General features: G+C 49.8%; 1 protein-coding gene across 1 annotated transcript in view; it reads right to left on the bottom strand.

Annotated features, from left to right (window-relative positions):
- Positions 1-1,368: 1,368 nt before the first annotated feature.
- The window catches only part of PAQR6 (progestin and adipoQ receptor family member 6), a 22,971-nt gene continuing 9,501 nt past the window's right edge, over positions 1,369-14,838 (bottom strand). The window contains exons 3-8 of the mRNA XM_070951507.1: positions 13,979-14,106; positions 10,417-10,622; positions 7,540-7,666; positions 6,333-6,429; positions 4,305-4,449; positions 1,369-1,640 (exon numbers count right to left, since the gene is read on the bottom strand). Of these exons, the coding sequence (XP_070807608.1) occupies positions 1,369-1,640; positions 4,305-4,449; positions 6,333-6,429; positions 7,540-7,666; positions 10,417-10,622; positions 13,979-14,106 (975 nt within the window). The remainder of the gene's footprint in view (positions 1,641-4,304; positions 4,450-6,332; positions 6,430-7,539; positions 7,667-10,416; positions 10,623-13,978; positions 14,107-14,838) is intronic.

The following is a 14,838-nucleotide window of genomic DNA, read 5'->3' as shown; positions in this document are numbered from 1 at the left end:
GGGGGGGGTGTTACTTGGAATCCTGACATCTTGAACTCGGCAGGAATGAAGAGTAGCCTGACTAGGTGGCTCAGTGGCTAAGACGCTGAGCTTGTCGATCAGAAAAGTCAGCAGTTCGGCGGTTCGAATCCCTAGTACAGGTCTCCGGCGTGAGCAGGGGGCTGGACTAGATGACCTCCAAGGTCCCTCCCAACTCCGTTACCGTTACCAGCAGCTGAACTCAAAAAGTCCCAAGCAAAATTGGAGCCCACCTTCTCTTCTGCTTTGGCAGCCATTCGCCACCAACACAGGGAAACACAGTTACAGTTAGTCCTCAACTTATGGCTATAACTGAGCCCAAAGTTTCTGTTGTTGAGCGAGGCATTTGCTAAATGAGCTTCGCCCCGTTTTATGACCTTTTTTTTCACCACTGTTAAGTGAATCAATGCAGTTGATAATTTAGTAGCAATGATCGTCCAGGGTATCTGGCTTCCCCCCCCAATTGACTTGGCTTGTCAAAAGGTTGCAAAAAGAGAATCAAGTGACCTTGGGACAAAGCAACGGTCGTAAGTACGAAGCAGTTGTCAAGCGTCTGAATTTTGACCGCGTGATCCTGGGGATGCTGCAAAGGTCGTAACTGTGAAAACAAAGGTCATAAGTCATTTTTTTCCCAGTGCTGTTGTAACTTTAGGCAGTCGCTAAGTGAACTGCCATAAGTCGAGGACTACCTGTAAATCCTCAATTTATGATCACAATGGAGCCCAACGTTTATATTGCTAAGCGTGGGACATTGCTCAGGTGAGTTTTGCCCCATTTCACAACCTTTCTCGCCACCGTTAAGTGAAGCATGCCAGGTGTTCAGTTAGTCGCACGGTTGTTAAGTGAATCCAGCTTCCCCATTGACGTGGCTTGTCAGAAGGGTCGCAAAAGGGGAATCGCGTGATCCAGGGACGATGCAACCGTCATAAATATGAGTCAATTGCCAAACATCTGGAATTTTGATCCCGCGACCATGGGGATGATGGGACGGTCGCAAGTGTGAAAAACAGCCCTAAGTCCAGAGCTGGGATTCACTTAACTTCCCCACCGGTTCGCAAATGTGAGCGTTCGCGCTCGCTTCGTTCGGACATGCCTCCTCTCCCTTTGCACACAGCCTTACGTCTGGGCAGATGGGCGGAGCCTCATGCAGTGGCCGCTACCAATTCGCCCGAACCAGACAGAACCGGCTGAATCCCACCTCTGCCTAAGTCCCTTTTTTTCAGTGCCATTGTAACGTCAAACGGTCCTTTTCCTCCACGCCCAGGCGATCTTGTGGTATGAAGGCATCACCGGTGAGCTGGCAGTGCCCGCCGGTCCAGAACAGCCCCCGCGGTTGCCCCCTCCTGGCAACTACTTCTCCTTGGATCCCTCCGATTCGGGGAGGCTGCCCTGCAGGATCCGGATGGAAGCCGGCAAGCGGAAGAGGGCTACGGCAAAGGCGGCAAAGAGGACCAGGTTGCCCAGCATGGTGGCGCCCAGAACGACGAAAGTACAGGTGAACATGGCTGGCGGGGTGTGGGCGCTCAGCCATGTTCGCCGAGAATTCATGTCGCCCAGGATGGCTTCCAGCTGGAAATGGGTGCCCACCACGGCACAGATGTGGAAGAGCTGGTGGCTGTGGCCTACAAATGGGTGAGGGGAAGGGGGAGAATAACAGAATAATAGAATTGGAAGGGACCTTGTAGGTCATCTAGTCCAGCCCCCCCTCCCCTCCCCCCCGCCCAAGCAGGAGACCCTACTCCATTTCTGGCAGTCCAGTCTCTTCTTGAAAGCTTCCAGTGATGAAGAGTGAGAAAAGGACACGGAGAGGAATGACCAGTACTTTAAAAAAATAGCAGAGTTGGAAGGGACCTGTTGTGGCCTGTCGGCCGCCGGCCCCTCCAGCAGCCGAATCGGAGGAAGAGGAGGAGGCGTGGGAGTCGGAGGTCGGCATCAGGGCAACCTGAGAGCTCCGAGGGGGAAGAGGGAATGGAGCTGGCAGAGAGAGAGAGACGGAGGCGGAGACTGGGCCGTCCATCAGCCCTCAGGTCTGGAGGTGGCTGATGAGGAAGAGGAGGAACAGCTGGGTCCAGTGCCTGAAGCACAGAAGGCAGAGGAGAGGAGAGCAGTGGAAATCTATGGGCCGGTCCTTGGGACGGAAGAGCAACTTCTGCTAGTGAAGGCCCACCTTAGCTCTGGGGATAAAAGGCAGGGGGCGGAGACGAATAGATGGGGCAGACAACTATTCATCTCCCTGCCGGACAGACTTGTTAGCCTACGGTGAGCGAGAAACTCTTTTTCCGGGGCTGCCGGAACTCCCAATTAAAGGAATCTTTGAGTTCACTTCAGAGGGTTTGTCGTCTTTGGGGAGCTGGGTCAGAATAGGATCTCAGAGGTCTTCAAGTCCAACCGGCTGCTCAGGGAGGAGATCCTATACCAAGGGAACTTTAAGACTTGTGGACTTCAACTCCCAGAATTCCCTTGGGCCAATCACCAGGGGACGGTGAGTTCTAGTCTCGTTTTAGGCGCGAAAGCCAGGCGTGTGACTTTGGGCCAATCACCAGGAGACTGGAAGTTCTAGTCCTGCCTTAGGCACGAAAGCCAATTGGGTGACTTTGGGCCAATCACCAGGAGACTGGGAGTTCTAGTCCCACCTCAGGCATGAAAGCCAGCTGGATGACTTTGGGCCAATCACCAGGAGACGGTGAGTTCTAGTCTCGTTTTAGGCATGAAAGCCAGATGTGTAACTTTGGGCCAATCATCAGGGGACGGTGAGTTCTAGTCCCGTTTTAGGCGCGAAAGCCAGGCGTGTGACTTTGGGCCAATCACCAGGAGACTGGAAGTTCTAGTCCTGCCTCAGGCATGAAAGCCCATTGGGTAACTTTGGGCCAATCACCAGGAGATTGTGAGTTCTAGTCCCACCTCAGGCATGAAAGCCCATTGGGTGACTTTGGGCCAATGACCAGGAGACTGGGAGTTCTAGTCCCACCTCAGGCATGAAAGCCAGCTGGGTGACTTTGGGCCAATCACCAGGAGACTGGGAGTTCTAGTCCCACCTCAGGCATGAAAGCCAGCTGGGTGACTTTGGGCCAATCACCAGGAGACTGGAAGTTCTAGTCCTGCCTCAGGCATGAAAGCCCATTGGGTAACTTTGGGCCAATCACCAGGAGATTGTGAGTTCTAGTCCCACCTCAGGCATGAAAGCCCATTGGGTGACTTTGGGCCAATGACCAGGAGACTGGGAGTTCTAGTCCCACCTCAGGCATGAAAGCCAGCTGGGTGACTTTGGGCCAATCACCAGGAGACTGGGAGTTCTAGTCCCACCTCAGGCATGAAAGCCAGCTGGGTGACTTTGGGCCAATCACCAGGAGACTGGAAGTTCTAGTCCTGCCTTAGGCATGAAAGCCAATTGGGTGACTTTGGGGCAATCACCAGGAGATGGTGAGTTCTAGTCCCGTTTTAGGCATGAAAGCCAGGTGTGGGACTTTGGGCCAATCACCAGGAGACTGGAAGTTCTAGTCCTGCCTTAGGCATGAAAGCCAATTGGGTGACTTTGGGGCAATCACCAGGAGATGGTGAGTTCTAGTCCCACCTCAGGCATGAAAGCCAATTGGGTGACTTTGGGGCAATCACCAGGAGATGGTGAGTTCTAGTCCCACCTCAGGCGTGAAAGCCAGCTGGGTGACTTTGGGCCAATCACCGGGGGACGGTGAGTTCTAGTCCCGTTTTAGGCATGAAAGCCAGGTGTGGGACTTTGGGCCCGTCACTCTTTATCAGTCCAACCCACCTCACAGGTTTGTTGTTGTGGGGAAAATAGGAGGAGGAAGGTTTGTTGGACATGGTCGTCACCTTGAGTTACAGGTAGTCCTCGACTTACAGCAGCTCATTTAGTGACCATTCAAAGTTACAACGGAACTGAAAAAAGGGACTTAGGACCCTTTCTCCCATTTCGTTGTAGCATCCCCATGTTGACATGATCAAAATTTGGCCACTGACTCATATTTATGACGGTTGCAGTTTTGCAACCTGCTGACAAGCAAAGTCAATGGGGAAGCCAGATTCACTTAACAACCAGGTTACTAACTGAACAGCTGCTTGGGGGGCATTGATTCACTGAACAACTGTGGCAAAGAAGGTCGTAAAATGGGGCAAAACTCCCTTAACAACTGTCTCACTTAGCAACGGAAATGTTGGGCTCCATCGTGGTCGTAAGTCGAGGACTACCTCATTTGTAAAAATAATGTATGTTGGATAGTAACAAAAAAAGCCATCCATTATACGTTTTATAAACACACATCCTCGCTTACCGATGAAATCGAAGCGACCGGGAGCCAGCCGTTCCGGGAGATGCGACGCAAAGAGGAAGCCGGTAAGCAGGGCAAAGAAAAGGTGGTAGAAATAACTGGCCACGGAGTCGTTCCACGTACAATCGTCTCCAAAACAGAACCAAAGCTGGAAGGAAAGGAGATCACCATGAGTTGGCCCTGAAAAGAGGAATCAGGGTACAGCAGGGCCCATCTTCCCCAGCCGCCCAAACCATGGATGATGAGACCAGCACAGTCCTGCTTAATGACAAGATGGGAGTCGCCTTAAGTCGCTTGCAATTGATGTAAATTTATTCTCAATTGCCAAAACTCTTTACAGAACGACCGATTCCGTATTTCTGTAGTAGGACGTGACCACCTACTCATCTTTAAATATTATTTACATAAATAAATCTTTAACCGTAGTGTTTATTCTCCAGAATCACATCAACATTTCCTTCTAATTTGAAACCAGAATGGAGCTCCATCTGGGCAAGATCAAATTACAGGTAGTCCTCGGTTTACAACGGTTTATTTAGTGACCGTTGAAAGTTTTCTAACTTTTACAACGTTACAATGGCACTGAAAAAAGTGATTTATGACCCATTATAACCTGTGGTAGCATCTCCATGATTATCTGATCAAAACTCCGATGCTTGGCAACCAGTTCATACTTACGACGGTCGCAGTGTCCCAAAATCACGTGAATCCCCTTTTGCGACCTTCTCGCGAACAAAGTCAACGGGGAAGCCAGATTCACTTAACAACCGGGTTGCTAACCTAAATACACCTGCAGTGATTCACTTAACAAACGCGGCAAGAAAGCTCGTAACGTGGGTCAAAAATCGTTTAACAAATGTCTCACTTAACCACAGAGATTTTGGGCTCGATTGTGGTCGTAAGTCGAGGACTACCTGGGTAAATCTCCCTTAATAGCCTGATAATGTCAGGAGGAGCCCTTTGATGCAGCCATCGTACAGCTGAGGGCTCGGCGTCCTCTTATCTGGCCATTCCCCAGGCAGCATCTCTTCCCCTCCGAATCTTCCAAGGTCAGCTCCAATGGTAGGATTCAGCGTTCGTGCCGGTTCGGGCGAACCGATAGTTAAATTGCTGGCTGGCTCCGCCCCTCCCCTCCCTGCCCCTTCCAGGAGTCCCCACACGCCCCATTTTGGCTCCCAGGTAAGTGCAGAGATGCCTACTAGGCCAGTGGTGAAATTCAAATTTTTTTACTACCGGTTCTGTGGGTGTGGCTTGGTGGGCATGGCAGGGGAAGGATACTGCACAATCCCCATTCCCACCCCAGGGAAAGAATGCTGCAAAATCCCCATTCCCTCCCCACTCCAGGGGAAGGATACTGCAAAATCCCCATTCCCTCCCTACTCCAGGGGAAGGATACTGCAAAATCCCCATTCCCACCCCACTCCAGGGGAAGGATACTGCAAAATCCCCATTCCCACCCCACTCCAGGGGAAGGATACTGCAAAATCCCCATTCCCACCCCACTCCAGGGGAAGGATACTGCAAAATCCCCATTCCCTCCCTACTCCAGGGGAAGGATACTGCAAAATCCCCATTCCCACCCCACTCCAGGGGAAGGATACTGCAAAATCCCCATTCCCTCCCCACTCCAGGGGAAGGATACTGCAAAATCCCCATTCCCACCCCACTCCAGGGGAAGGATACTGCAAAATCCCCATTCCCTCCCCACTCCTGGGGGAAAGATACTGCAAAATCCCCATTCCCTCCCCACTCCAGGGGAAGGATACTGCAAAATCCCCATTCCCACCCCACTCCAGGGGAAGGATACTGCAAAATCCCCATTCCCACCCCACTCCAGGGGAAGGATACTGCAAAATCCCCATTCCATCCCCACTCCTGGGGGAAGTATGGCCACGGCCACCAAGCCAGTCATTCTCAACATTTCCAGAGATGTCCCCCAGCTCGGCAGTGTGGGCTAACCGACAGTTGATCCGTCTGATAGGCCCCACAGCCCTGCCCGGCGTCGCCTTCTCCCCTCCCTCTGGCGCCTACCCTGAAGAAGAGCGGGATGTTGTCGAAGAAGAACGGGTAGACGAAGGCAGCCGTCCGGGCGGTCTTGCTCCAGCGGGGCCACTCCAGCTCCAGGAACCTAGAGAGCGAGGAGGAGGAGGAGGGAGAAGAGGAGGAGGAGGAGAAGAAGAGGAGGAGAAGTAGCAGGAGGAACAAGAAGAGCAGGAGGAGGAGGAGGAGAGGAAGAAGAGGAGGAGTAGGAAGAGCAGGAGGAGGGGAAGGAGGAGGAGAAGAGGAAGAGAAGAAGCAGGAAAAGAAGGAAGAGCAGGAGGAGGGGAAGGAGGGAGAAGAGCAGGAGGAGAAGGAGAAGAGGAAGAAGAGGAGGAGTTGGAGGAGGAGGAGGAGAAGAAAAGAGGAGGAGAAGGAGCAGGATAAGCAGGAAGGAGGAAGGGAAAGAGGAGGAGAAGAAGAAGAAGAGAAAGAGAAGGAGCAGGAGCAGGAAAAGAAGGAAGAGCAGTAGGAGGAGGAGAGGAAGAAGAGGAGGAGGATGAGAAGTAGCAGGAGGAGTAGGAAGAGCAGGAGGAGGAGGAGGAGAAGAGGAGGGGGAAGAGCAGGAGGAGGAGGAGAGGAAGAAGAGAAGGAGGACGAGAAGTAGCAGGAGGAGCAGGAAGAGCAGGAGGAGTAGGAAGAGCAGGAGGAGGGGAAGGAGGAGGAGAAGAGGAAGAGAAGAAGCAGGAAAAGAAGGAAGAGCAGGAGGAGGGGAAGGAGGGAGAAGAGCAGGAGGAGAAGGAGAAGAGGAAGAAGAGGAGGAGTTGGAGAAGGAGGAGGAGAAGGAGCAGGATAAGCAGGAAGGAGGAAGGGAAGGAGGAGGAGAAGAAGAATTAGGGGAGGGGAGAAGAAGAAGAAGAAGAAGAAGAAGGAGAAGGAGAAGGAGAAGGAGAAGGAGAAGGAGAAGGAGAAGAAGAAGAAGAAGAAGAAGAAGAAGAAGAAGAAGAAGAAGAAGAAGAAGAAGAAGAAGAAGAAGAAGAAGAAGAAGAAGAAGAAGAAGAAATGCCCTGACAGTGAGAACAATTCACCAGTGGAACTGCTTGCCACCAGAAGTTGTGGATGCTCCATCGCTGGAGGCGTTTAAGAAGAGACCGAATAGCCATTTGTCTGAAATGGTACGGGGTCTCCTGCTTGAGCGGAGCGGGGTTGGACTAGAAGACCTCCAAGATCCCTTCCAACTCTGTTATTCTGAAATACCTACCGAGAATAGCAAGAAAGGCTGGTGCAGATAAAAGAATTTAGGGCCGCCATGGGGACAAAGCACTGGTGCCCCAGGCTGTTGACCCAACGATCCGGCATCGCGTAGGCGCCATATGTGAATGCACAGCCTGAAACACACACAAGGACACGGTTAGGAGGCCTGCCTCTTTGCTAAGGCTTTGCAATGCTTCGCAGTGGATTCCCTGTCCCATGGGGCAAAAATAAGAGTTCTCAAGCCCATCTCCAGACTGCGCTGCATTTCATAGTTGTGAGTGCAAAATCAGAGCAGTTAAGGATGGTGTCGTTGAGTATATAACTGTGCATTTCATTCACAGCAGTGTTTCCCAGTCTTGGCCCTTTAAACATGGGTGGACTTCAACTCCCAGAATTCCCCAGCCTGTATGGCTGCCTGGGGAATTCTGGGAGTTGAAGTCATCCCAACTTAAAGCATGCTGTCTGGGGAATTCTGGGAGTTGAGGTCCACCTCACTTAAAGCATGCTGTCTGGGGAATTCTGGGAGTTGAACTCTTAAAGCATGGTGACTGGGGAATTCTGGGAGTTGAAGTCTTAAAGCATGCTGGCTGGGGAATTCTGGGAGTTGAAGTCATCCCAACTTAAAGCATGCTGTCTGGGGAATTCTGGGAGTTGAAGTCTTAAAGCATGCTGTCTGGGGAATTCTGGGAGTTGAAGTCTTAAAGCATGGTGACTGGGGAATTCTGGGAGTTGAAGTCATCCCATCTTAAAGCATGCTGCCTGGGGAATTCTGGGAGTTGAAGTCTTAAAGCATGCTGTCTGGGGAATTCTGGGAGTTGAAGTCTTAAAGCATGGTGACTGGGGAATTCTGGGAGTTGAAGTCATCCCATCTTAAAGCATGCTGCCTGGGGAATTCTGGGAGTTGAAGTCTTAAAGCATGCTATCTGGGGAATTCTGGGAGTTGAAGTCTTAAAGCATGGTGACTGGGGAATTCTGGGAGTTGAAGTCTTAAAGCATGGTGACTGGGGAATTCTGGGAGTTGAAGTCTTAAAGCATGCTGCCTGGGGAATTTTGGGAGTTGAGAAACTCTGGCTCATTCTCTTCCCCAACCTTTATTTTATTTATTTATTTATTTGTCAAGCATGTATAAGATAACAGATATAAGTATAAACACGATTATGAATACGGGAAATAGATACGGATAAATGGGGACCATAGGACAGGGACGGTAGGCACGCTGGTGCGCTTATGCACGCCCCTGGCACCTTCTGTTCTGTCCCCAACCACACGCACACACACCAACAGATGTTCAAGAGTTAAAGACCAAACCAGTGGGCAAAATCCTTTTCCTTATGATAACGGAACTTGGCAACAACCTAGTGGCTGCCTGCCAGGAGTTTATTATTTACGAAGAGGAGAGATAACTTTTCCCCACTTCTGATACATCAAAAGAAACAGCTCAATAATTACGGAGTCAATCAAGTCCAGAGATAATCCAGCAAAGTCTATAGCAAAAAGTCCGGCAATGCAGAATGGCGTGGAAGCTTTCAGCTTTGTTCGTCACAAGGTTTGACTGGCCACCACGCTCCCTTTTATATCCTGTGGGGTGTGGTCCAGTGACTCAGCCTAATCTCGGGCACGCCTTTTCTTCTGTTGCGCATGCTTATCTCTGCGACGCTGGCGTGGATCCAGCCAAGACTCATTACCCTCATCACTGTCCATCTGTGGCTGCGTGGACGTGCTTGGCCCCGGCCCTATCTCTTGCCCTTCGGCGGACACCGAAGGCATTGCCAGAGAGGAGGTTCCTGGAGAGGGAGGCCTTGCCAACTCCTCTCCTTCACTCTCGGAGTCCTCTCCTGCCGATGACACAGGCTCAGGTAACGGAGCCACAACACTTTCCAAGAAACTTTCAGGCTGCAGCCTCCAGAATCATCATCATCATCTTTTAATGACCCCATAATCCCTTGTAGGGGTGGAGTCTGCACAACTAAATGGAGCTAGCGCAGTGTTTAATGGCCGGATGACTTTCCTGTCACCAGTGCGGAGTTACATATTCAGCAGATATATTCTCATTGTGCCCAGAGCAGTGGTGAAATGTAAAATTTGTTACTACCGCTTCTGTGGGCGTGGCTTGGTGGGGGGGTGTAATATGACTGAGTGGGCATGGCCCACTTTTTTTTTTTTTTACTTTTAAAACCATTTTTTCTACAACCTCTTCAGCCGAAGAGGTTGTTAAAAAATGCTTTTAAAAGCCTCTGACGATCCCAGCTGACTTGCCTGATCGGCAGAGGCTTTTTCTTTTTTTTTTTTTAAGCCTCTGACGATCCTAGCCGAGTTGCCTGATCGGCAGAGGCTTTTTTTTTCTTTTAAAAACATTTTTTTCTACAACCTCTTCGGCCGAAGAGGTTGTAGAAAAAACCCTTTTAAAAGCCTCTGACGATCCCAGCTGAACCATGCGCTCATCAGAGGCTTTTTTTTTTTTTTTTTACTTTTAAAAGCATTTTTTCGGCCGAAGAGGTTGTAGAAAAAAATGCTTTAAAAAAAAAAAAAGCCTCTGATGATTGCGCGGCTCAGCTGGGCATGAGGGTGAGGGGGCAGGGATTTTTGCTACCGGTTCTCCAAACCACCCGCCACCATCGTTACCAGATAGGGCGATCCGGTCCGAACCGGGAGCATTTCACCCCTGGCCCAGAGAGAGAAATATCTGCCTCTACCAAGGATCGAACTCACAGCCTCCTGATTGTGAGGCGAGAGATCCCCCTCTAGCCACCCCACCACTCAGCTCCAAACTTCCAGAACGCCCCAGCAAACTCGGCATTTGGTCGGCTGAGGATTTGGGGAATTGTAGCGCCAACCCTCGGAAAGGTGAGACAAGTCAGCCTTAAAACCCCCACGAGCGCCTTACCCAAACTATAGAGGCTGAGGGCATTGTAGTCCAAGAAGTAGCAGATGTGTCGCGCGTGGATGGACATGGTGCTGAAGGTGTGGGCGCAGCTGGACGCAAAGGGATAGAGGCAGACCAGAGCCATGTACGCCAGGAATGGCCAGCTGTAGGTGTCGCTCCAGAAGTCCAGGCGATAGGAGAGCATCACAAATCGCCATAAGAAATACCTGTAAAGGTGAGAAAGACTATCACCCTGTGGTGAAATGTAAAATTTGTTACTACAGGTTCTGCGGGCGTGACTTGGTTGGTGGTGCGGGTAATATGACTGAGTGGGTGTGGCCAACTTTTTTTTTTTTTTTTTACTTTTAAAACCATTTTTCTACAACCTCTTTGGCTGAAGAGGTTGTTTAAAAAATGCTTTTAAAGCCTCTGACGATCCCAGACGACTTGCCTGATCGGCAGAGGCTTTTTTTCTTTTTTTAAGCCTCTGACGATCCCAGCTGACTTGCCTGATCGGCAGAGGCTTTTTTTTCTTTTTTTAAGCCTCTGACGATCCCAGCTGACTTGCCTGATCGGCAGAGGCTTTTTCTCTTTTTTTAAGCCTCTGACGATCCCAGCTGACTTGCCTGATCAGCAGAGGCTTTTTCTTTTCTTTTTTAAGCCTCTGACGATCCCAGCTGACTTGCCTGATCGGCAGAGGCTTTTTCTTTTTTTTTTTAAGCCTCTGACGATCCCAGCTGACTTGCCTGATTGGCAGAGGCTTTTTCTTTTTTTTTAAGCCTCTGACGATCCCAGCTGACTTGCCTGATCGGCAGAGGCTTTTTCTTTTTTTTTTAAGCCTCTGACGATCCCAGCTGACTTGCCTGGTCGGCAGAGGCTTTTTCTTTTTTTTTAAGCCTCTGACGATCCCAGCTGACTTGCCTGGTCGGCAGAGGCTTTTTCTTTTTTTTTAAGCCTCTGACGATCCCAGCTGACTTGCCTGGTCGGCAGAGGCTTTTTCTTTTTTTTTAAGCCTCTGACGATCCCAGCTGACTTGCCTGGTCGGCAGAGGCTTTTTCTTTTTTTTTTTAAGCCTCTGACGATCCCAGCTGACTTGCCTGATCAGCAGAGGATTTTTCTTTTTTTTAAGCCTCTGACGATCCCAGCTGACTTGCCTGATCGGCAGAGGCTTTTTCTTTTTGTTTAAGCCTCTGACGATCCCAGCTGACTTGCCTTATCGGCAGAGGCTTTTTCTTTTTTTTAAAGCCTCTGACGATCCCAGCTGACTTGCCTTATCGGCAGAGGCTTTTTCTTTTTTTAAAGCCTCTGACGATCCCAGCTGACTTGCCTGATGGGCAGAGGCTTTTTCTTTTTTTTTAAGCCTCTGACGATCCAGCTGACTTGCCTGATCGGCAGAGGCTTTTTCTTTTTTTTAAAGCCTCTGACGATCCCAGCTGACTTGCCTGATCGGCAGAGGCTTTTTCTTTTTTTTTTTAAGCCTCTGACGATCCCAGCTGACTTGCCTGATCGGCAGAGGCTTTTTCTTTTTTTTTAAGCCTCTGACGATCCCAGCTGACTTGCCTGATCGGCAGAGGCTTTTTCTTTTTTCTTTTTAAGCCTCTGACGATCCCAGCTGACTTGCCTTATCGGCAGAGGCTTTTTCTTTTTTTTAAAGCCTCTGACGATCCCAGCTGACTTGCCTGATCGGCAGAGGCTTTTTCTTTTTTTTAAAGCCTCTGACGATCCCAGCTGACTTGCCTGATCGGCAGAGGCTTTGTTTTTACTTTTAAAAGCATTTTTTCTATAACTTCTTCGGCCGAAGAGGTTGTAGAAAAAATGCTTTTAAAAATTAAAAAAAAGCCTCTGATGATTGCGCGGCTCAGCTGGATTATGGGGGGGGTAGGGATTTTTGCTACCGGTTCTCCGAACCACCTGCCACCATCGCTACTGGATCGGGCGATCCGGTCCGAACCGGGAACATTTCACCCCTGGTATCACCGCTGTGAACCCTTCGGCCACTGAACTGACCCATCAAACAATGCAGACAACCTGGGAATGAAAATTCATTCATCCAGGCCAAAAGTACAAGGAGACCTCGATTTACAATGATTCGCTTAGTGACCGTTCGAAGCTATGAACGGCACTGAAAAAAAAGTGACTTATGACCCTTTTTCACACTTACGACCATCCCAGCATCTCCCATGGTTACGTGATCAAAATTCAGACACTTGGCAACTGATTCATACTTATGAAGGTCACAGTATCCTGGGGTCACGTCAGTGGTGGGATTCAGCCGGTTCGGTCCAGTTCGGGCGAATCGGTAGCGGCGACTACAGTAGGCCACGCCCCACGCATGCGCAGAAGGTGCATGCCCGAGCAAACAGCATGGGTGGAAAGCCGAGAATGCGCGGAAGCACACACGCGCATTCACATTTGCGAACCGGTAGGGAAGATAAGTGAATCCCACCTCTGGGTCATGTGATCCCCTTTTCTGACCAGCAACATCAATGGGGAAGCTCAATTCACTTAATGACCATGTGACTGATTTAACAACTGCAGTGATTCACTGGACAAATGTGGGTAGAAAAGTCGTAAAAATGGGCCAAAACTCACTTAACACATGTCGCACTGAGCAACATAAATTTTGAACTCAATTGCGGCGGTAAGTCGAGAACTACCTGTATCTCAAAAAGTTAAATCATGGCCACTGGACCAAAGTTTATTAAGACGGAGACATTTCATTACACGTCGAAGTCACTTCTTCAGTCAAAATGAAATTTTTGGGTAAGCAGAGAATCAGAGTTTCGTGGGAATGAACCAACCCTTGGCAACGACAATCGACAATTCAATTCTGAGTCACGCCAACAACCAGTGGTGGGATTCAAATAAATTAACAACTGGTTCTCTGCCCTAATGACCGGCTGGGTGGGCGTGGCCATGGTGGGCGTGGTCAGAGGATGTGACAGGCAGCACTCTGCCTCCTGCACTCCCCTGGGAGCAAAAACGGACCACGGGGGGTACTGGCCCCCTGTGCCCCATTTTGGGCCTAGTAGGCCTCCCTGCAGCCTCCTGGAAGCAAAAACGAGCTGTGGAGGACCCGTTTTCCACATCCCCAGGCTCCACGCGCCCCCTGCACTTACCTGGATCCAAAACGGGCCGCGTGGGGACTCCTGGGAGGGGCGGGGCCAACCGGTTGTTGGAACTACCGGTTCATCGAACCGGACGTAAAATTAACATCCAGTTTGCTCGAACTTGTCCGAACCGGCTGAATCCCACCTCTGCCAACGATTTTCTGACTCTCTGCCTACCCGAAATTTCCTTTCGACTGAAGAAGTTACTTGGATGAGGAAACGCCTGGATTTTGATCCCGTGCAATGGTTGTAAGTGTGAAAATTGGTCACTTTTTTCCAGAGCTGTACCATTGTAAACCTTGAGCGGTCACTAAACGAATGTTGTAAGTCGAGGATTAGCTGTAATTCCTCCAGGGAGACAACCACCCAAGCAGTGTTGCGATTGGACAAAAAGAAGAAGAGAGGAACAGGACACAAGAGAAAGAGCAGGCACCAACCAAACTCCGAATTGTGGCTACAATCCACAGACTTACCACGTTGGGAGGAAGTGAGTCCAGATATTGACGGTTTCGTTGTTCAGTTGGAAGGAGCTGAGGACACAATCCAAGGCAGAACTTTTGGGGTGTCGGTACCCCGACATGATACCTTCTTCCCAGAAAACCTACAAGATAAAAAGCGAGGGATCCAAAAATGTTGGGATTACGACCCCCATGCTTCTGGGAACCCTGAAATCTCAGTGGAGGAGGTTCAACAGTCCTCAAATTTAACAGACTAACAGAAGAGTTAGGAGGGACCTTGGAGGTCTTCTAGTCCAACCCCCTGCTCAAGCAGGAGATTCTTCTCCTTTTCCTTCTCCTCCTCCGAATAATAATAACAATAAGTTGTGAGGGACCTTGGAGGTCTTCTAGTCCAATGCCTGCTCAAGCAGGAGACCCTTGTCTCCCCCTCCTCCTCCTCAACCACAACCACAAGCAAGATGGTTGTGAAATGACCGATTCCCCAATTTGTAACCTTTTCCTGCCACCGTTGTTAAGTGAATCACTGCGGTTTTGAAGGGAATGTCCGTGGAGAGTCTCAACCATCCATGGTTGTCCAGAAAACGCCCACTATAGAAGAATGGCTGCAGAAGATGATGGCATTGGCTGAAATGGCACAAAACGGACTACCTTGATCGAAAAAAAGAAGATAAAAGTATTTTTGTTCCCGCATGGAAACCGCTCCTGAACTTCATGCTTGATGTGGTAAAAAATGAAACTTTGACTTTGGGGGTTTACAGATTAGATTGATAGATTTTTATAAAAATGACTTGTTCATACTATTATGGGAAAGCAAAAAGCTGTGATTTGATGCTAATCAGTGGTGGGGTTTCACATAATTTCAAATTATTTTACTA

The sequence above is a fragment of the Pituophis catenifer genome, unplaced genomic scaffold, assembly GCF_029215685.1.
Source record: "Pituophis catenifer annectens isolate HBS135680 unplaced genomic scaffold, rPitCat1.0.hap2 SCAF_10, whole genome shotgun sequence".
NCBI lineage: Eukaryota > Metazoa > Chordata > Lepidosauria > Squamata > Colubridae > Pituophis > Pituophis catenifer.
This window is presented reverse-complemented; position numbering and strand designations above follow the sequence as displayed.